Source organism: Phocoena sinus, chromosome 4, assembly GCF_008692025.1.
Source record: "Phocoena sinus isolate mPhoSin1 chromosome 4, mPhoSin1.pri, whole genome shotgun sequence".
NCBI classification, from domain to species: Eukaryota; Metazoa; Chordata; class Mammalia; order Artiodactyla; family Phocoenidae; genus Phocoena; species Phocoena sinus.
In genome coordinates, this window is record NC_045766.1 from 78824220 (window position 1) to 78845487 (window position 21268).

The 21268-nt window shown below is 36.3% G+C and overlaps 1 protein-coding gene across 8 annotated transcripts in view; it reads left to right on the plus strand.

The window, feature by feature from the left end:
* GSK3B (glycogen synthase kinase 3 beta) overlaps positions 1–21268 on the plus strand; it is a 202975-nt gene that overhangs the window by 171455 nt on the left and 10252 nt on the right. For 5 of the 8 annotated variants that reach the window (XM_032629878.1, XM_032629872.1, XM_032629871.1 and 2 more), the window contains one exon: positions 11709–11807. In XM_032629878.1, the coding sequence (XP_032485769.1) occupies positions 11709–11807 (99 nt within the window). Of the gene's footprint in view, positions 1–11708; positions 11808–15896; positions 17538–17808; positions 17859–21268 lie in introns of those variants that run through there. The other 3 variants (XM_032629875.1, XM_032629874.1, XM_032629873.1) reach the window with 2 other exon arrangements.

Sequence of the window (21268 nt, forward strand, 5' to 3'; positions counted from 1 at the left end):
GATACATTTTGGAGAATAATTCTCCTTAAATTGAGACATATTTTGATACATACTCTTCAATGTGTGTGTGCACCTGTATGTGTTGATTGAAAATGAGATGCTGCTTAAACCTTTCTTTGATCAGATTTTAAAATCCAGGATTCAGTTTCACTGTTCCCATGCACCATTTTTGAAGTAATTACATTTAACTCTTTAGTCACTGGCTAATAATTTTCTATTATTACTAAAGAAAGTAAAATTTAAAACAACTAAGTTTGTTATTTTATGAATTCCTAAGCTTTTTAAAAAACTGAGATAAAATTCACATAGCATGAGATGAACCATTTTAAAGTAAACAATCCAGTAGTGTTTACTACATTCACAGTGTTGTGCAGCTATCACCTCTGTCAAATTCCAAAACATTTTCATTGCTCCTGAAGAAAACTCCATACCCATTAAGCACTCAGTCTCCATTAATCCCTCCTTCAGCCCTTGGTAGCCACCAATCTGCTTTCTGTCTCTATAGATTTCCCTATTCTGGTTACTTCATATGATGGAATCACATAATGTGGGATTCTTTCACTTAGCATGTTTTCAGAGCTCATCCATGTTGTAGCATGTATCAGTATTTCATTCCTTTTTATGGCAGAATAATATTTCATTATATCATGTCTTAATCAGTTCAGGCAACTATAACAAAATACCATAGACTAGGTGGATTAAGCAGCAAACATTTATATATTTTTTTTAAACATCTTTATTGGAGTATAATTGCCTTACAATGGTGTGTTAGTTTCTGCTGTATAAAAAAGTGAATCAGCTATACATATACATATATCCCCATATCTCCTCCCTCTTGCGTCTTCCTCCCACCCTCCCTATCTCACCCCTCTAGGTGGTGACAGAGCACCGAGCTGATCTCCCTGTGCTATGCAGCTGCTTCCCACTAGCTAGCTATTTTACATTTGGTAGTATATATAAGTCAATGCCACTCTCTCACTTCGTCCCAGCTTACCCGTCCTCTCCCCGTGTCCTCAAGTCCATTCTCTATGTCTGCATCTTTATTCCTGTCCTGCCCCTAGGTTCTTCAGAACCTTTTTTTTTTTTTTTTTTTTAGATTCCATATATATGTGTTAGCATACGGTGTTTGTTTTTCTCTTTCTGACTTACTTCACTCTGTATGACAGACTCTAGGTCCATCCACCTCACTACAAATAACTCAATTTCGTTTCTTTTTATGGCTGAGTAATATTCCATTGTATATATGTGCCACATCTTTATCCATTCATCTGTCGATGGACACTTAGGTTTAAGCAGCAAACATTTATCTCTCATGGTTCTGGAGGTTGGGAACATCAAGATCAAGATGCCGGCAAATTCAGTGTTCGGCAGGGGCCCACCTCCTGGTTTGCAGATGGCTACTTTTTGCTCATATGGTGAAGAGAGATCACCTCTCTTGTGTCGCTTCTTATAAGACCACTGATCCCATTCATGAGGGTTCTACCCTCATGACCAAATTTCCTCCCAAAGGCTCCACTTCCAGATACCATCACATTGTGGATTAGGGCTTCAGCATATGAAGTTTAAGGGGACACAAACCTTCAGTCCATAGCATAGGGATATACCACATTTTGTTTATCCATTCATGTACTGATGGACATTTGGTTTGTTTCTACCTGGCTGTTGTGAATAGTGCTGCTCTGACCATTGTGTACAAGTATGAATTTGTTTGAATACTTGTTTTCAGTTTTTTTGAGTCATATGGTAATTCTATGTTTAATTTCTTGAGGAACTACCAAACCATTTTGCACAATGGCTTGCACATTTTACATTCCTACCAGGAATGTTACAAGCGTCCCCATTTCTTCACATCCTCACAAATACTTGTCTTCCTTTTTTTTTTTAATAGCTGTCTCAGTGGGTGTGAAGTGGAATCTCATTTGATCCTAAGGCTTACTGCAGTATAATGATTTAGAACCTGGTAAATGCTATTTACCTGTTCTCTAGTAAATTGTGTTCATAAGACAGATTAACATGAAAATAAATTGGCTTAGATTTTAGAATATGGTCTCTAAAATATTGGAAGGACTTTTGTGACTGGGCAGTTTTCATATTGTCAAATAATAGAATCAGCTAAAGTAAAGAAAAGGCTCATTTTAAAGAGTAAATAATTTAATTCAGACTTTGTTCACACATACCTAATTGTTATAAGTTTTAAAAAAGGAATGAAGAATGTTTTATTTTGATATTTCAACTTTTTATATTTGCCCAGGATATCAAACATAAATATGACTCTGTGTATGTCTGAATGTGCATATGACTTTGAGGAGTTGAAGAATATGTGTGTACATGGATGTGGTATATGTAGACATGGCATGCAATCTCTGTGGCTGTCAGACTCTTTATGTGATTCTGTGGATATCAGTGAAAAGGATGTGCATGAATCTTTGTACCTCTTCAAATGGACCCTGTGAATGTATCCTTGAAATGGTTTTTCATAAAACTCAATGTATTAAGTTGAACATGACATCATTTTGTAATATGGCCCTTCTTTATTAAAGTTGTTAAATGCTGCCCTGTCTTAGCAGCCATTCTGAAACTAGGCTATGATCACTTAGTAGTACTTTCTCCCTATCCTTCTAGATCACTATTATACTTGAACAGTGTTTCCATATAAGGACACAGCTGTCCAGGAAAGAGGTGCTACTTGATGTCAATAATTTGTGTTATTTCTGTTTGATCCTCCCTGTTCTGATTTTGGAGCAGTTTTTGCAAATAGTCATCTTATTTACTAAGGCAAAGATGGAACTGTTGTGCAGATGCAACTTTAAAGCACATACTAATTAATAGCAGTTAATGGATGATCAGAATAAAACTGGCTAATTCAAGAGAATGAAGAAGGAGAACTAACTTTCCAGTTGGTTGTATAGCTAGAGAGAGTGCAGAGATAGGAAACATGGGGACAGAGGCAGGGGGGGATGGAGGGTGTCATTAGTGAGGTTCTGCTGTACCCTTCTACATCCTCACAGCAAATTTTCAGTGAAGTCTATACTATTTTCCCCAGATAAACTAAAGGTAATCCCTGATCTACATATAGTAGATGCTCAATGACTGTTTGAGTGATTGATACCTGCCACTTTAAATACACACAGTATTTATTAATTCATGCAACCTGTACTTACTGGGCATTTCTGATGTTCCCTCTAGTTGTTGGTACTGTTGTTTTAATTAGTAAAGTAAACCTACCATATGAACAGAACTATGAAGATTAGACACTTGAGTAGAATATAGTAAAGCTTATAGCTAACTACAATTTGATGTTTGTTACTGTGCCATGAGTAAATAGTCATAAATGTTAGTTAATATTACTTTCATATAATCAAAACAAGTGTTTCTGTGATCAGCTAGAGGGAGAAGAGAGGTGAACAGATATGGGACAGAAAACTTTGAGATCCTTCTGACCTTCTGGATCCATAACTATTACACCTCTCTTTTTTTCTGGCACTGGGGTTTCTGTGTTCTAGGATCCCCTGACTGACAGTATTACCTGCCTCCGGACATTGGAAACCATGACAGACCTTTAGCATACCATACCCTTCTTTCCCTTTCCCTCAGTTATTGGATCTCAAAGGTTGTACATAACTTAATCAGACCTTAGGAATCAAATAGAACCAGGAAATCCCAACAGAGATAGATATTCTCTTTGTTTACCAATTCCTTACCTGTTCTAAGGGTGGAATATACTGGAAATAGGTAGTTTTGTATGTTTAAAGATGAGTCTCCAGTTAATTCCACCACACACATTCTCCAGTTCCAATTTTCTAGCCTGATTTTATGAGATTTTACCAAGTAAAATTATTTTAGTAAACGTCTCCCTGAGGGCATCGGATAGGATGGGGGTTGGGCAGGTGTAAGTAAAGATTATCAACTATTTACATTAGTGTGACTTAGTTCGAAGAGTCTACTGCTCTACCACTTAGCTGGGTTATCTGAGGGAATGATAGTTTTGTGGGGGAACAAGGAGGAAGAGTGGCTTATTGGTTAGGCCAGAAGAAGGGGGGACTGCTTAAATGAGAGTTAAAACAGGATATTTGGAGCATTCAGAAAACAGCTTGCAAACTCAGGCAGACTATGGATGTCTTGGGATACAGGGAAAAGAGTATCCGGACATGAGGAAAACAGTGATGAGACAGCAAAGCGGTTCCTGAAATCAAGTGGAGAAAAAGACAGTAAAAGGAAGAGTAAGAGAAAACCAAAGGGAATGGGGGAAGGATCAGAGAAAGATTTTTTAAATGCGTTTAGGACTGTGTTAAAGAAAAGGAAGTGATGAAAACAGGGTCTGAGGACAAGTTGGGGGTGGGCAACAAAAGCAAGTGTTACAGAAGGCCAGCTTACCAAAGGGTTATATTTCTTCATCTGAAAGCAGTAGACTACTTATTTATAAAATCTGTTGTAACTCATTATTTTTGATAATTAGGAGGCTCCATATCTTTATAGCAATGATTTTTAAACCAGTTTTTTTGTTATGAAATAGTGATACGCATAAATATGGTCAGCCCACCTGCTTACCTAGCTTTCTATATCCTGGGTATTTTCTTCTAGCCTGTCTTACCCTCAGCCACATCTAAAGTGGACATAGTATATCACAACATTGTTAATCGGCTATACTCCAATATAAAATAAAAAGTTAAAAAAAAATAAAGTGGACATAGTATTTCAACCACCTTAATTAAGGTAATGAAGTATCTTGTAATATTCTAACCTTGACTAGGGTCTTTTTGGTTTTAGATTTATTATCATTTACAATAGCAAGAATAAATTTACATAAGATAGGAAATCTTGATTTATATGTAGGATATGAATCAAATCCTAAATAGGAACTCATAAACTGCTCTCACTTGCAGTGCCCCTCTTTTTTTTTTTAACCAAAACAGGCTATCCCTGTTTTTCTACTGTGTTCTTCTGGGTGAAAAATGGCTATAAAAGATCTTGATAAATGGACTTGAGGAAATTTGGGTATAAATAAAAGGATTATTCTAGTAAATAAATGAGAGATGGAGCTGTTTATACTTATCAAAGGAATTGGTGTCAGAATTATTCTTTAATATTTTATGAATAATTTAGAAGAGTAAAATATCGAGGTAAGCTGTACTCTTCTAGGTATTGAAAGCTAAACCAAGGAAATACACTGCAAGGGAGAGCTTAGGAAATTCGTGAGTGCCAGTAAGAGGGGGCAGGTTACTTTTAATTCAGGCAACTAGAGTACTACTGACATACAGTATTGTCTGTATTCAGAATTTTAGGATCTAAATTATCAATTATTTATGAGGATTATTTTCCCTTTCCCTGAGATTTGAGTGTCTCTGCTGCCTCAACTGTACTATTGGAGAGAATGTGGAATGTTATAGGAACAAACAATGAAAAACTAATGTTTGGACTTAAAGTTCTGTGTGTAGTTTGGACAGATACACTTCCAGGAAGACCAGAATACTGGTGGTATGTGATGTATAACCAAGGCAATAAAGATATGCAGTATTGCATATGGAGTAAGTCAGACCTAAAGTCTCCTTCCCAGTCTCTCTCTAACTAGGTGCAGATCTTGGCCAAGACACTATCTCTGAGTTTACTAATTTAAAAAGATGAGGTAGTTGGATTAAAGGATATTCAAAGACACATACAGCTGAGTAATATTGCATTGTATATATGTGCCACATCTTCTTTATCCATTCATCCGATGATGGACACTTAGGTTGCTTCCATCTCCTGGCTATTGTAAATAGAGCTGCAATGAACATTTTGGTACATGATTCTTTTTGAATTATGGTTTTTTCAGGGTATATGCCCAGTAGTGGGATTACTGGGTTGTATGGTAGTTCTATATATACAATGGAATATTACTCAGCCATAAAAAGAAACAAAATTGAGTTATTTGTAGTGAGGTGGATGGACCTAGAGTCTGTCATATGGAGTGAAGTAAGTCAGAAAGAAAAAAACAAATACCGTATGCTAACACATATATATGGAATCTAAGAAAAAAACAAAGGTCATTAAGAACCTAGGGGTAAGACGGGAATAAAGACACAGACCTACTAGAGAATGGACTTGAGGATATGGGGAGGGGGAAGGGTAAGCTGTGACAAAGTGAGAGAGTGGCATGGACATATATACACTACCAAACGTAAAATAGATAGCTAGTGGGAAGCAGCCGCATAGCACAGGGAGATCAGCTTGGTGGTTTGTGACCACCTAGAGGGGTGGGATAGGGAGGGAGGGAGACGCAAGAGGGAAGAGATATGGGAACATATGTATATGTATAACTGATTCACTTTGTTATAAAGCAGAAACTAACACACCATTGTAAAGCAATTATACTCCAATAAAGATGTTAAAAAAAAAAGATTCTTTTCAAAACTGTCAGAAAGAATAAAATAAGAAAGAACGTGTGTTTAAAAAAAAAAAAAGACACATGCAGCTCCAAAATTCTGATTGTAAAAAATGAGTTGACTCCAGAAAGACAAAGAAAAAATGAGAAATAAAGCTAAAAACATAGAGCATGAAAGGGTAAGATATGTAAAATCATGGTGTAAATGGACACAAAAAAACCACAAACTGGTTCCTGCAGAATTCAACATAAATGCTACACTTACTACATTTCATCAAGAATGGAGTTCTAAGATTTTCAGGTTACTAAAGCTTATTCTTTTTAATCACCAGGACTTTAAAAATACTAACGTTTTGCTAGATAACTTGTAAATGTATCATTACTATAAATGTAGTACACAAAATGCATTATGTAGTACACAAAATGCATTATGTAGTACACAATGCATTACTATAAATGTAGTACACACCTTTTTGGGTGACTAGTATAAATTGTGATGCTCCCTCTTGGGCAGTTCCAAGGCAAAGTAGTCATGGGTTTCTACAGGTATCATGTAGTTCGCGCATGAAACATTGCTAATATTACCAAGCAGCAGGAGCAAGCCTTGTAATTTGTTTACTATTTGTCTGATCTTCTGATTAGTATTTGTTTACTTTTCTGAATGAGTATGGAGTATGTAGTCAACGTTAGGAACTTGGTCAGAGATTTCCTGGGCACTTTGAAATTGTTAGGAGAGAAACAGTTTTAATGGGGTTACTTGTTCATCTAAAAAATATACATCCAAACAAGCAACATTAGAATTCAGTGTGTAAGATCAAGGTTCACCATCCTAACATTTGAATTACTCCTCAAAAAAAAAGTACCATGCCATTGTTAAGTCATTTTCTGTGAATAGGAAAAAAAAAATAGTTTTAACTATATGGACAACCACTGGCAATTGTCATTTATTCTTAAGAGACCTGATACACACATGAAAACCTCAAACTACTTATAGAAGATAAAGAAAGTTTGCGTCTTGTAGTGACTCCTTTCTGGAGGTCTGCATGTTGAGCCCTTTCAAAGATAACAAAGAAAGATTTCCTTCTAACTTATGACTGTAAGAGGTCTAGTTAATAAAGGGTTGATTTCTTCCTTCTGGTTTGTACATTGATTACTATTCTCAAACTTATCCTCAGCTTTCACACAACACAAGTTTGAACAAACATATATACCTCTTCCCACCCCTACTCCTATCCCCCACCCCTGCAAATTAAAAAAAACAAAAACCCGCCCTTATTAATAAATTTGGAAATCTTATATTTGGAAGAAGGGAAACTTCAGGTTTCTCCAAAACAACTAGATTTAGGTTCTGTTCTTGTTTTTAAAATTTAAAAAGATTGCTTAACTTACAGTGGTCTTTTCATGGGAATTTTTCTTCTATAGTTTTTAGTGTCAACAGTGCAGCAAAATTTATTTAAATGAGTTTGGTTAACCTTTTGGTTGGTTGATACCTTTCTTGGTTGGCTTATTGATAGCTATGTTTAAATTCATTTGCTTTTGTTCGAATTGTGCATTATGTTTTGATGGTGGACCACATAATGATTGATACACCATCAAAACATTCATAATGTTTCCTCATAAACTACTATGTGATTTTTTTTTAATGAGTAGTTTTATGGCATCTTCAATTGGTTGAAGAAATCCTTGTCATGCATGAAGTTTTCTAAAACATTCTGGAACCTGTTGCCATTTTGTTTGAACCGTGTCTCTGGAGTAATGCAGTCTCTTATTCTTCCCACCTCTTTTCCATAGCTAGACCCACTTTTATATTATGGGCTTCCTTGTTTCCTTAATAATCTCCCTGCTCTCAAGCCTCACACATATATTTAGTGAATAAATATTAACTTTTCATTTTCAATCTCTTCTACACTCCATCATATTCTCTGCCTTTAAGAATACATATACTGGGACTTGCCTGGTGGCACAGTGGTTAAGAATCCACCTGCCAATGCAGGGGACACAGGTTCGAGCCCTGGTCCAGGAAGATCCCACATGCTACGGAGCAGCCAAGCCCGTGTGCCACAACTACTGAGGCTGCGCTCTAGAGCCTGTATGCGACAACTGCTGAAGCCCAAGTGCCTAGAGCCCGTGCTCCGCAACAAGAGAAGCCACCGCAATGAGAAGCCCACGCACTGCAACGAAGAGTTGCCCCGCTCACTGCAACTAAAGAAAGCCCACGTGCAGCATTGAAGACCTAACACAGCCAATCAATCAGTCCATAAAATTTAAAGAAAAAAAGAATACGTATACTTTCCCTGATTCTAAAAATGTCTGTTGCTTTGCTCTTTCTGTCCTCCAAAATGCCATCTTTTTTTTGCTTTCTTTCAGTGCATTTTGTATGCATACTCATTGCCTCCGTTTCCTTACTATTCAGTGCCATGGATAGATAGGGAGATTGGGAGTAGGTTGTAATTGTTGCATGCAAAAAAAAAAAAAAATTGCAAGCATTTTGGACTACTTGTGACAGCCCACAGAAGTGCCCATAGTCTCTCCTCACAAAAGGGACAGACTTGTAGTGTAGAAAACAGTGCTGTAATACATGGAGGCTTCCTCATTCACACAAGCAAAAGCTGTGACAGTGAGCAAGCTCTCTGAAGTGGAGAAGAGTTAATGGATGGAAAGCAATGGACCTGAAGGAATACATATAATTAAGGAAGAGGAAAAGGACAATGGTGTATAGAAGTTGGAGAGATAATAGAGCTATATGTGGCTGACCAGGTTAGAATTTCTTAAGTTTTTGGGTGTGTGACTCAACTTTCACAAAAGTTCTCCCTGCCCCCAAAGGCTATCCACTGTTCACTCTAGGTTAAGAACTTAGTCTTTTAAGTTGTTTCATGAACCTTACTTACCTCTCCCCTGTGTCTTCAGATGTGGCAAAGCCTCCGGTATCCCATAGCTTCCTTTTTTTTGGTTATCGTCGTCTTTCTTTGCTGTTCCCTTTCACTTTCATTAGTACCCCTCTGCCACCTAGTGAAAAAGAGGTTGTTTTTCTCAAACCCTGCAACTGTGTGTGTGTGTGTGTGTGTGTGTGTGTGTGTGTGTGTACGCATATATACACCTTAACCAGAATAAGACACAAAACCACCATGGCCCTCAATTGGACATGCAGATACACAAGGATAGGTGATCTGGTAAAAGAGATTGAGTGAATGGGAGAAAATGGACAGCATGTGACCACAGACCACTGATACTCAGTTTATTTTAAAGATTATCTCAATTGTAGCTCTGTCAGAATGTCTTATATTAAAATCTTTGGTCATCTTTTCCTTTTTTGGGTTTTCTTTTAGATGTTGGGCTCATAATCATAGAGATCTTTTAATTTAAAAGTGTCCCAGTCTCGAATCGATTGAATGCCTTTCTTGCCAGCTTATTTGTGTAATTGTCCTTCCATTTCCTATTTCTGTTGAACAGACAAAGACAACCATCTTTTTATCTGTCTATCCTGGGACCTAACACAATCTTTCATGCTCAGTATTGTTAGTTGGATGAGGGTGTGGGTGGGTAGATGGATGGGTGGATTTTAAAGAAGCTTTTCTATTTTAGGAGATTTTAATCTTAATTGGGATGGTAAGTCTGACTTTCTTTTGGATTACTGAAGAGTAACTACCACATCTTACATTAATTTTTATTCTTAGAACCATAAACTCATCAGCTATGGCAATTATCAGTGATTCTCTTGTTTTTCTAGGTGTAAGGTTGTGCGTTAAAATTGGACTGATTTGAAGTAAAACTACACTGGCTCTTTCTGCACCTCAGTGAGAACTGAAGCAGCTTACTAAAGCTGATTATGAGAAAACAGCATATCTTCAAACCTGATCATTAGGGCAGTGATTTTCCAACTCAGGGAAGGTTATTATTTGATGAGCTGACCTAATAAGTCTTCTCATTTAAGGGGAAAAGATAATGAATAGTCTTCTCTCAGTTTTGAGCTTTTCCTCCCATTCATTTTTCATATATCTTGACATCAGCATATTGCTTCTTTTTACCAGAATCTGGTTATCATTTAGAATCTGATTTAGTACAAAATTTAGCTACTAAGGCACCGAGTTGAATAAATCAGTATTGCCAGGGGCTTTGTAAAGTACTGCGTTAAAACGATATTTCTCTTACTAGGGGCTGGCGGTAGGGATGAATGGCGAGTAGTTGCTTAAAGGTTTCCCTTTGGGGTGATGAAAATATTTTGAAACTAGGTAGAGGTGATGGTTGTACAACATTGTGAATGTACTAACTTCCACGAATTATACACTTTAAAATGATTAATTTTATATTATGTGAATTTTACTTTAATTTAAAGAAAATACTATTTCCTAACTTTTTTTAGTCCGTGCCGTAACTGTGAATTGCTTGTAGCTCAGAGGATAACATCTTTCTTTAGCTAGTATGGTCATATAATTATTCCTTCAAATTATTGGAATAAGAATTATTAATAGCGACACTTATTAGAGTGGAAATAAGCACTCACTAGTTAAATGCCAGAACTACAAGAATAAACCAGGGTTATCCCAGGCAGACTAGAAGAAGTCGTATTATCGGAAGTTAACACCAGATACTTTTATGTACAAGCTCACCACCATGTCTCGGTAGTTGTTTACATTATTAAGTCCAATATCATCTTTTTGTCACGATTCATATACAGAACTTAATTCTTTAAAGAAAGCCAGTTTGTATACAGTTGACAGAGAGAAACTTTCCACGTGCAGATAAAAGCGTATTTCAAACTTTTAAAAAGTAATAATCTTACTAAGTTAAAAAGCAAAGTAGAATTCAGTAAAGACATTTTTAATAAAAGCAATGAGAATTTAAACAGATGTTCCTTAAATCCCGTTTCCTCTACTGTTTGGATAAATCTTACCTGCTATCGAGTAACTTGGTCTGTGCATGCCGAAGTACAAACTGCAATTATATTCTCTTTTCCGTGACACCGTCACCCTCAATCCCTGCAGTCAAATACTGTCGGAGCACCAAGGGAAAACCTAGTATATTTAAGTTAATAAAAGATGGAAATATATCTTATTAATATGCTTACCCTCAAACTTTTGACCAGTACCTTTCTCCGGCCTATCTTTAGTTTTCAGAGATACCCTAATTTTAGCAGATAGTGCCTTTGTTATGTATCACACCATTTCTGTGGACTTTCTATATGTTAATTACTAGCTCATGATTTAGTTTCAGATGTAGGTTTATCATGTCTTTTTTTTCTGTTAAACCAATGTTTTAATGCTGTATCTTCTGTTAGTGTTACCAATAAAATAGTTTCACATAAAATTTAAGAGTGGATTCTAACACATGCGTCTTACCTTTTCTCTAGAACTGTCAAGTAATCCACCTCTAGCTACCATCCTTATTCCTCCTCATGCTCGGATTCAAGCAGCTGCTTCAACCCCTTCAAATACCACAGCAGCCTCAGGTGAGAATACATAAGTCTCTGCTATAAAAACGTATTTTGTTTTTGTCTTCATTTTATCTCATTTGGTGAATGTGAACATTTAGTGCCTTCCAAGTATCAAAAACATAGCATAGCCAAATGATTAAATGGGAATAAAATGTTGCTTTAATTTCCAAAAAGCATAAAAGGACCCCATAAATGCTTTATATATGAGGTATAAATATCTTATAATAATGTTAAGTGATGTCACCATAATTGTTATTTTAAAAGTCATGCTTTCTGTATAATTTCTTGATTAATATGTCAAGTGAGATGCTTATAGCAGAAAGCAGTCTGTACAAATGTAATATTATTGAAGATAATTCACTTTAATTCCATCACCCTGAATATAAATTATATTAATATACTAGAGAGGCAAATTTTCAAGAAGTATGAATATAGATTGGTGTAATTTAATCATTTGAAAGGGCTAAAACTGCAATGCCAATACATTTAGCTAAGACTTAGATCAGAATATGACTAAATCTTGTCTATCCAAAAAGAAAAGAATGCCCACATGGTCTCCAAGCTTAGAGCTCAGGTACACTGCTGGTCCCATAGATAGCTAATGTTGGGACCTGATTTAGTGAGAATTACTGTCATTTTACAGATATTCTGAAAATACCCAACCTTGAGTGAATTGAAGGTCCTCGGAAGGACAGCTAAAAATGAAGTTAGAAATATAGTAGGTAGTACAGTTGGGCTCACAAAGAATTTGGTATCTTCCCCTCAACACCCCACTACCACCACCACCACCAAAAACGCAGATGTCAGGAGCTGACTCCATTTTTATTTAATCATCTGTTTCATTGAATTGAGTTGGATCAGACCCATTTTTGCCAAAGGGCGTTTATGCTCCAAGACAGAAAATCTTGCATTACTAGTTCTTAGCATTCAGCAGTGAGGTCAAAATCTCTCTCATGTTGTCTGACACAGAGTTGTTTGTTCCTGTCCGATCTTATTCTTTTAGAATGTTGCTAATAAGGATTTAAAACATTTCATTCTAATCTGTGGCCTGTCTTCATTCCAGAAAAAGTTTGGAAAGAAAGGTCTCTTTTCTAGTTCTAGTTTCATCAGCGCATGTTAACCTTGAGAAAGTCATTTGAACTTTATTAGTTTTAGTAATGTCTTATTAGTTTTCTCAATCTGTAAAATGAGTGGCAGTGCTCTCTTAGAGTAATATGGTACAAATCAATTATGTACTGAAATGTGCTTTGAATTTTTTAAATGTAAAAATATAGAGGCTGTTTTTGGTTTTGTTTTTAACTATGACCTCTATTTAGAAGGAAGACAGAATTACTTAGATGAGCTATTAATAAACTTAATAATTCACTGGCCAACGTTAGATTACACAGATTGTTCAAAACATTAAATAGGCCCTAACCCCGAACTAGTACACTTACTTGTTGATCTAGTTTCTAGGAATTGTTTTAGACTGTGAATAACAATGAGAATTATGATTGGTAAGTTTTGGGTAATTTTAAATGATTTTCTTAATGTGAAATACTAAACTAGTTAATGATTGCAACTAAGGTTTTGGGCAAATTGTCTGCCTGGTAGGATCCTAGTATGTAACCTGATTTTGATGTTGCTTTGATACAGGTTACAGCAGTCCTCAAAAAATATTTTATTGTGGTATATACATTTTATAGCTGTTGAAATCGAATTTCAACATAAATATGGAAACTAACATTAGACTTTAATCCTGAGAATTTACTTTAAAGTTGAAATAGATCAGGGTATGAGGAATTTAATAGAGGAATAGTAGGCTAAGGGCAGAGCTAAAATTAAAGGAATGTATGCCTTGAGTATCTTAATAGTTATCAGAAAGGATTTCACATATTTCTCTGAGCCTCCTAGTGGCTAAAGTAAATAAAGAAATGATATCTGTTAAAAATTTCCATTGGGGCTTCCCTGGTGGCGCAGTGGTTGAGAGTCCGCCTGCCAATGCAGGGGACACGGGTTCGTGCCCCGGTCCAAGAAGATCCCACAAGCCGCAGAGTGGCTGGGCCCGTGAGCCATGGCCGCTGAGCCTGCGCGTCAGGAGCCTGTGCTCCGCAACGGGAGAGGCCACAACAGTGAGAGGCCCGCGTACCGCAAAAAAAAAAAAAAAAAAATTTCCATCGTTCATTAGATTAAAAGCACACTGGTGGCTTAGGAGAAGCAAAGTGTTTCTGACTCTGCTGTTTGAGAAGTATTTCTCCTTTAGGGCCACAGATTTAGTACTATAAGAGATAAGAGTAAATGAAATTCTCAACAATAAAGTTTCAACAATAAATGTAATGGTGAGTTCCATTTGGATACTTTCCTAAGTGCCCTTCATGCCCTTCAGTGTAAGCCAAAGGCATACCACCACAGTGTAGTTAAAGGAAAACAGTTTCCTTTGGGGCCAAAGTAATGCGAGCCAAAGTAAATGTCACCAAACATACCTCAGGAAATGCTCATCTAGATGAAGGGATTGACTGTATGACCTTAACGGCCACCTGTATTTGTATAAATATATATGTATGTGCGTGTACACATATTTTAAATAAGAATTTGGTAGTATAAGTTATATTCTTTAGTAACACCTTAAAATATACATGCTCTTTGTTGTCTCTCTTAGCTTCAGTTTCTTTATCCATAAAACAGGAATAGTAAATACCCACTACATATAGTTGTGAGAAGTAAGATATAAAATGTACAAAGTGCTTAACACTTTGCCTGGTCACATGGTAGACTTTCAGTGAAAGGAAACTGCTACACTATTTTTATTATTGTTATTGCCAAGTAAGGACAGATCCAGAAATGTTAAAAACCAGCCATGTGAAAGGCAGGTTGACATCCATCCTCTTACGAAAAAGGATCATTCTTATGAAAGAACCTGTGACTCTCCTCACCTGAATAAATAGACACCCCATCTTTCCACCCAAGCAGTGAGGGAATGAATGCCTGCTGACATGGCTGAAACTTTCCTCACAAAGCATTTCCAGGTCTGTTCCAAGGTATGAAGAAGTAAACTGTTAAGCTGCAAAGCTTCAGACCTTGAAGATCTGAACCTGGAAAATGTTTCTAATTTAAAATTATCAAAATTAGAATTTCTAATCACCCACCCTAGGTGCAGCACCACAATAGAACCCAATATGTCTTTAGGTGAATTAATTGCAATATGTACTTCTAACTAAACAATTGGCTTACTTAGTTTAAGTCAATTTAATGGAGAATATACATGAAAATAGAGCCACTTTTAGTTTAGGACAAAACCATATCAACAAGAAGCAGAATATCTACTTTGACTAGCCTGAGAATGTGCCTCCTGGTCATCTAACATTGGATTTAGATCACTAAGAAACAACTTCGGAAGAGAAGCATAGCCCTGAAATTATCTTCTGATCTGTTAAAATACCATTTCTGCTGATGCTCCGCACCACTGAAGTTCAGCTTCTGTCACACATGTTTGTATCTTGAGCAAGATCATCAGAATACAGAGGCTCCTAGATGACTGCCTCAGAAGCTTTTATGTTGTTTATAGCTGGCTTAAATAAGAATGGAGTTCTGTGACATTTATGTTGATCTGGGAGCAAAGCTAAATCCTAAAGTAGGTAGGATAAAAGCAGAAGAAGAACAAAGTAGAATGATGAAGATGCCATCAACAGTGATCATACTGACTATATTATCATGAAATAAGCTTTAGATTTTAGTCAGTTTCTTTTGGTAGCCAAAGTTATTAAATGGTATTCAGATGTTAGGTCTTATTAAATTTTAAATACATTGTAGGCAGAAATCTCAATTTAGTCTCTATATTGCTACTTCTGGAAAAGCAAAGAAAGTAAACCTTTTCTTATCCAGATTGTGGCCTAAAGGTTATTATTCCATGGCCTAAAGGTGAGATTACTCTGGGAATATATAGTTGTTATTCTCTAGCCTCTCCAAAAGAACCTTGATCAGTACAATAGAATATCACAGTAATAGCTATTTTTCTCACCTTTCTTGAAAATAGTAAAGATAGCTTCTATCAGTTTAATGAGATTAATACTGAGGAAACTGTTTTTGCAGATGTTTCAACTACTTTTTCCATGTGTTGTATTCAAGGTTCCGGTAGTGACTGCAGATGAATGGATAAAGACCTGTTGGAAAGCATTACTATGTACAAGAGCTAACACAGCAGCATTCATACTTTTTTATTCACTAATCCCACTTTAGGGATCTTAACTTCAGGGTACATCTAATAGAAGAAAAAAAGCTACCATGTACAGAGATATGAATAGGAATAATTATATAAGAACAAAAAAAGAGCCAATATGATCTGAATGGTCAACAGTAGGAAAATGTTTCAGTACATTATGAAATCTCCATTTGTATGTAACCATGAAAGACAATTATTATGAAACTTACATTTGTGGAAGTATCTTAATTTATGTGGAGAAAACTTAAAAATCCTATGTACCATGTTGGTAACTGTGCCAAAATATGTATTTGCGTGTGGATAGGAACTAGATACAAATATACAGAAATTAAAACAGTTGTGTTAAATTAGTGGGTATGGATGTTGTTAGTGGTGGGGAGTTTTTTTCCCTCAAAAACTTTCATTCTTTTAAATTGTTTTTAGAATACCTCAGTGCCTGGGGGCATTATATCTGACTGTGGCTCTGATTGACACGAGAAACTCCTGAAAAGTATACATACCACTCTCAGTCCATAAAGTACAATTTCTTATTTTGATATTTATACCTGATTTTTCTCCACACCCCCAACAGATCCTCCCAATCATTCCATTTGGGAGACCATTCATCTGGACCATCTAGAGTAATACATCTTGAGGAATTATAGTTTTGCTAATCAAATATGAACCACTTTAGAGATAATCTGATCCAGTGCCACCTGAGTTAAGTGTGAGATGTGGTTGGGAATTTCAGCTAGAGCAGTTTTCTCTCTGCTTTGTATATTAGTCTTCTTCCAGTGCAATAGTTCTGCTATTAAAACAAATTTGAAAACCACTGATTTCACCTTCCTTATTATCTACTGAGAACTAGTGTCTCATGCTTGTGTATATTCAGTAACTGGAATATTCAGTAACACATTCCATCTTTGTATCACTTTGTTAGAAATCCTCTTTCATTCAGTGATCCTACTCTGGGATTATAGAAAACCAACCCAATTCTTACACGCAAAAGTCCTTCAAATTTTAATGATGGCTAGCATCCCCTCCATACTAATGAGGATTTTAAATCCTAATCCTGAATATGTTCTAAAGTATCAGGATGTTAGGTTTTCTATACAATTATTTGTCATCTGCACATTTCATAAACACATCAATTTTTTGCCTCTATCCAAGCAACTAATAGAATATATTAAACAGGACAAGTCAGAGCCTACTAGTTTTTTGTTTTGTTTTGGTTTTTTTTTGCCTTTACTGAAGTTACTGATAAAACAAGTTAAATGGGACTATGCAACGCTTACTAGGGATTATTCTTGTGACAGTCTCTGAATAACTGGTCTCTTAACTACAGACCAACCTTACAATACTCATTTATATAATAATGTTATGAAAACTAAGTTAAATGCTTTGCTGTTGTCAAGAAAACTTTCAGATTTTTTCCATCAAAAAAGAAACTCTGGGGACTTCCCTGGTGGCACAGTGGTTAGGACTCCATGCTCCCAACGCAGGGGGCCTGGGTTTGATCCCTGGCCGGGGAACTAGATCCCACATGCGTGCCTCAACTAAGACCTGGTGCAACCAAATAAATAAATAAATATTTAAAAAAAAAAAAAAAAAAAAAAAGAAACTCTGTTAAAGATGGAAATGAAATCTTTTTTTTTTTTTTTAAGACTTAAGGAAATTTCTAGTGCTTAAATATTTGTAAACTGAATTTCTGTAATCCATTTAAGAATGTGTTTGTTGGACTATAGATTCTGGGTTTAAAGACATTTAAAATGTATAGATTTCCCTCACCTTCCTCGGGCTGCATTTTGTTTATTAGGATTTTTGTTATATCCTTTCCAGGTTGAAAACCCTTCTAACAGAAAAGGGAATCATGATAAGAGTTGGACAAGGTCTGTCTTCTCTGTCTTTTTACCTGGTCAGGGGGCTTAATGTTTTTTGATCTTGCTTTGAAACCCTTTGCTGTTACCTCATTTAAACCAAATCTGGCCTGTTCTGACAAGTGCACATTTTTATTTTCTATTCTTCCTGGGATGTGTGCCCTACTTTTTAAATTATGAGCCCATCAAAGAAAACCCTTTTAGTTGGTTTCTTTGGTTCTTCTCCTTTTACTTTGCATTGAGAGTATGTGCAATTGTTTGGTTGGTCAGAATTTTGATTTTCATAATTTTCTATTTCTTGTCAGTTATTAACCCCTTTTGAAGACTGTAACTACAAAATCATACCTATTTGTTCCCTGAACTTTTTGAAATGCATTTTGCTAAAGTCATGTTTCAGTTTAGCCAGGGCTAGTGATCCCTTTTTCTTACTATTACAGTTATTTTTACCCCAGAATTTCTGTCACCCTGTCACCTTCTACATCACCAGACAGTTTTTTCTAGCTGGGCAGAATTAAACCCAGAGTAATTTCTCCCATTGTTTGTTTCCACTGATTTTGATAAATAAAATGTTAAATTAAGTCAGTGTATCAAATACTTACTTTCCTAAAATAATGGTTACCATCCCTTTATCCCCCCCCCCACCCCCCCCCCAAGTATGATTACCCTTTGCCTCTGTGGCACTTGTATAGTGTGCTCTGGGAAAGCTGCACCCATACCCTGTCTAGCTGCAGAACCCACAGTGTTGCCCTCAGGTGTTCATCTTCCAAACTCTTTCCTGTCTATTTTCTCTTTGTCTTAACCTAAATGTATGTGGAATTTTATAAAAATATATAACTTTTTTTAAAAACCCAAGGATTTTTCTCTATTAAAAATACAGTATATAATTATTTTAGAAAATAAGACTCTCCATATTCTCACTTCCAAAGAAAATCAAAGGTAACACCATTTAATATATTTTAGTCTAGTTATCAGTGGACAGAGATAACTCTGTCCCATTTTTTAAATGGGCTTATGCTATTTGGGGGAAGGGGAGTACATGACTTTAGTATTCAACCAGTATTCTAAGCCTGTACCATAATTTCTTTAACTAATTCCTTATTCTTGGACATTTGGGTTGTGTCCCAGTTTTTAGAAGAATTCCTGAGTCAAAAGATATAAGGAAGTTTTTTTTAAGACATATTGTCAAATTGCCTTCCAGAAAGTTTGTCCCAGTCTACAATGGTAATGCACATATTTTTTCACTTCTCTATTACTTCAACACTGGCCAGCCCAGAGTGGGGTGGGGGAGGTGCAGAGTATGCACTGCACACGTGCACACGTGTATTTTTATGCATTACCAACTTAGCAGATGAAAAAGGTGTGTGTAGGTACAGCGCTGTACCCATTTCCTCCTATTGGCTCTGTGTTTGAAATACAGACTTCCATCCATATGTGCCAGTTTGACAAATTCACTGACACCAATGAGACTATGTCTACCCTCTGTTAGGATTTCAAGTTCACTTAGTGAGTTTGCGTATAGGTACCTAAAGTCAAACCATCTTTGTCGTTATTTTCACCAGAGCAGTGCTAAGTATCACTTCTAGGAAATTGCTTCTTTTTATGTAAAACATGTTCTTTCCTATTAAGTCAAAAATTTTACCTGGGTTTTTCCTCCTTCCTCCAAAAGTAATGTAATAAAACCTTCTTGATTAAGTTGGTGAGTGTCCTATAAGACATTCTTCCAGGTGTTCTTCAGGTGTTCCTCAGTTCCTTACCTGAAGTTACCTGTTTATGTTCATATGCCTTTTCTTATTCTTTGTTCCTAAACTAAGTCTTTTAACTTAAAAGATGAAAATATATCCTGTGTCCCCATGGCCTTCAGTTTTTTTACCCTGAACAACCAAGCCTCTTAATTGAAATGTGCTCTGCCCCTGAACTCACAGCAGCTAAGACCTCTACTGCTGGCACATCAAGTATAAACAGTGTTGTTGATAAGCCCTCCAGGTTTGCTGCTGGATTGATTGGCTCACTAGCACCTGAATTTCAGTTCTATTTTTTAAATGACTGAAGCCACCATGGAGTCTTGTGCCACACCTTTTCCTTGGAATAATATGACGTGAGAGGTGATGGTGCTTTGCTGAGGAGTGTTTCCCCTCCCTCTCCCTCATTATGACACACACAAAATCGTCAAAATCATAGTAGACAGTATAAAGAGAAAAGTGAAAATTGAATCCTTTTCCCTAATAGTGACACTACTTTGATTTCATTAGTGTGGATTATGATTTCGGTTTAAATATAACTTTGGGGTATACCTTTAATTCTCTGTGAGTAATGGTTCATGTGTTGTTTGTTCATGTGTCAGTTAATAACATGAATGTCTGAGACATAGTTTTATAGTAGAGGCATTTCCACTTGGAACAGCTTGAATAGCAACATCCTGAGTTAGCTACACAGTACAAACAGCGTGGCCCAGGCCTCCAAAATTTTATCTTTTAGAGGAGTTGACCTGTCATGAGACATTTCTAACTTGCTATAAAAACAGGATAGCTGGCAAATAGAAATACATAATATAGGCTTGGGAAGAGCATAATAAAGGAAATAAAAGTATACTTAAAGTTCCCAAGTATACTTGTAAAGTACATGTAAAGCACAAAAAGGATTGGATATATCTGAAATACGCTCTTCTACTAATATGCCAATAATGATTTTATAGCTTTTGAGAATCTGAAAACGTGTTTAGGGTAAATAAGGAACTACATTTTTATTTTTATTTAATTTCAATTAAATTTAAATAACCATATATAGCTAGCAGTCATCCTATTACAGAGTGCAGATAAAACATTTCCATTATTGCTGTTGAGCCAGACAATGAACACTTGTATCAATTAGAAGGTTTTAACTTTTATAGACCCATAGTTCTGGAATACTGAGCAGAGTCTTAGGAACCCCAGCTCCTTTGTTTATTCTCTGTCCTTTCCTCCTGACCTGTTCCCTTGTTTTCTGCTTTTCTATTTAAACCTTTTGGTGACAGTTTGTAAATGTGGGACCTTCCATTCACTCTCCTTCCCCTCCCCATTTACACATTTATCAGACACATTTGGAGGGAGAATGGACAGGACTTGCTGATACATTGGTGGGGGTTGGGGAGTAAAGAATCGAGGTAAGAACTTTTGGTTTACTGCCTGAGCAACTAGATGATGCAGTTTCCTCGGAATTGAGACAGCTACCCATCAAATCCATGACTGGATTATGTAGCAACTCTTACAGATCTTTGAGACTCTGAGAATAAAACTGTGAATCCTCTCCTGAAAAATATATGTATCAGATATGGAATTTTGTACATAAAAACTTACTCTAGGACAAAAATCGCAGCCTGGTGGACTCTATTGGGAACTTAATACCTTAGAGCTTCACCCTTAGTTTCACTATGGGATTGCCCAACT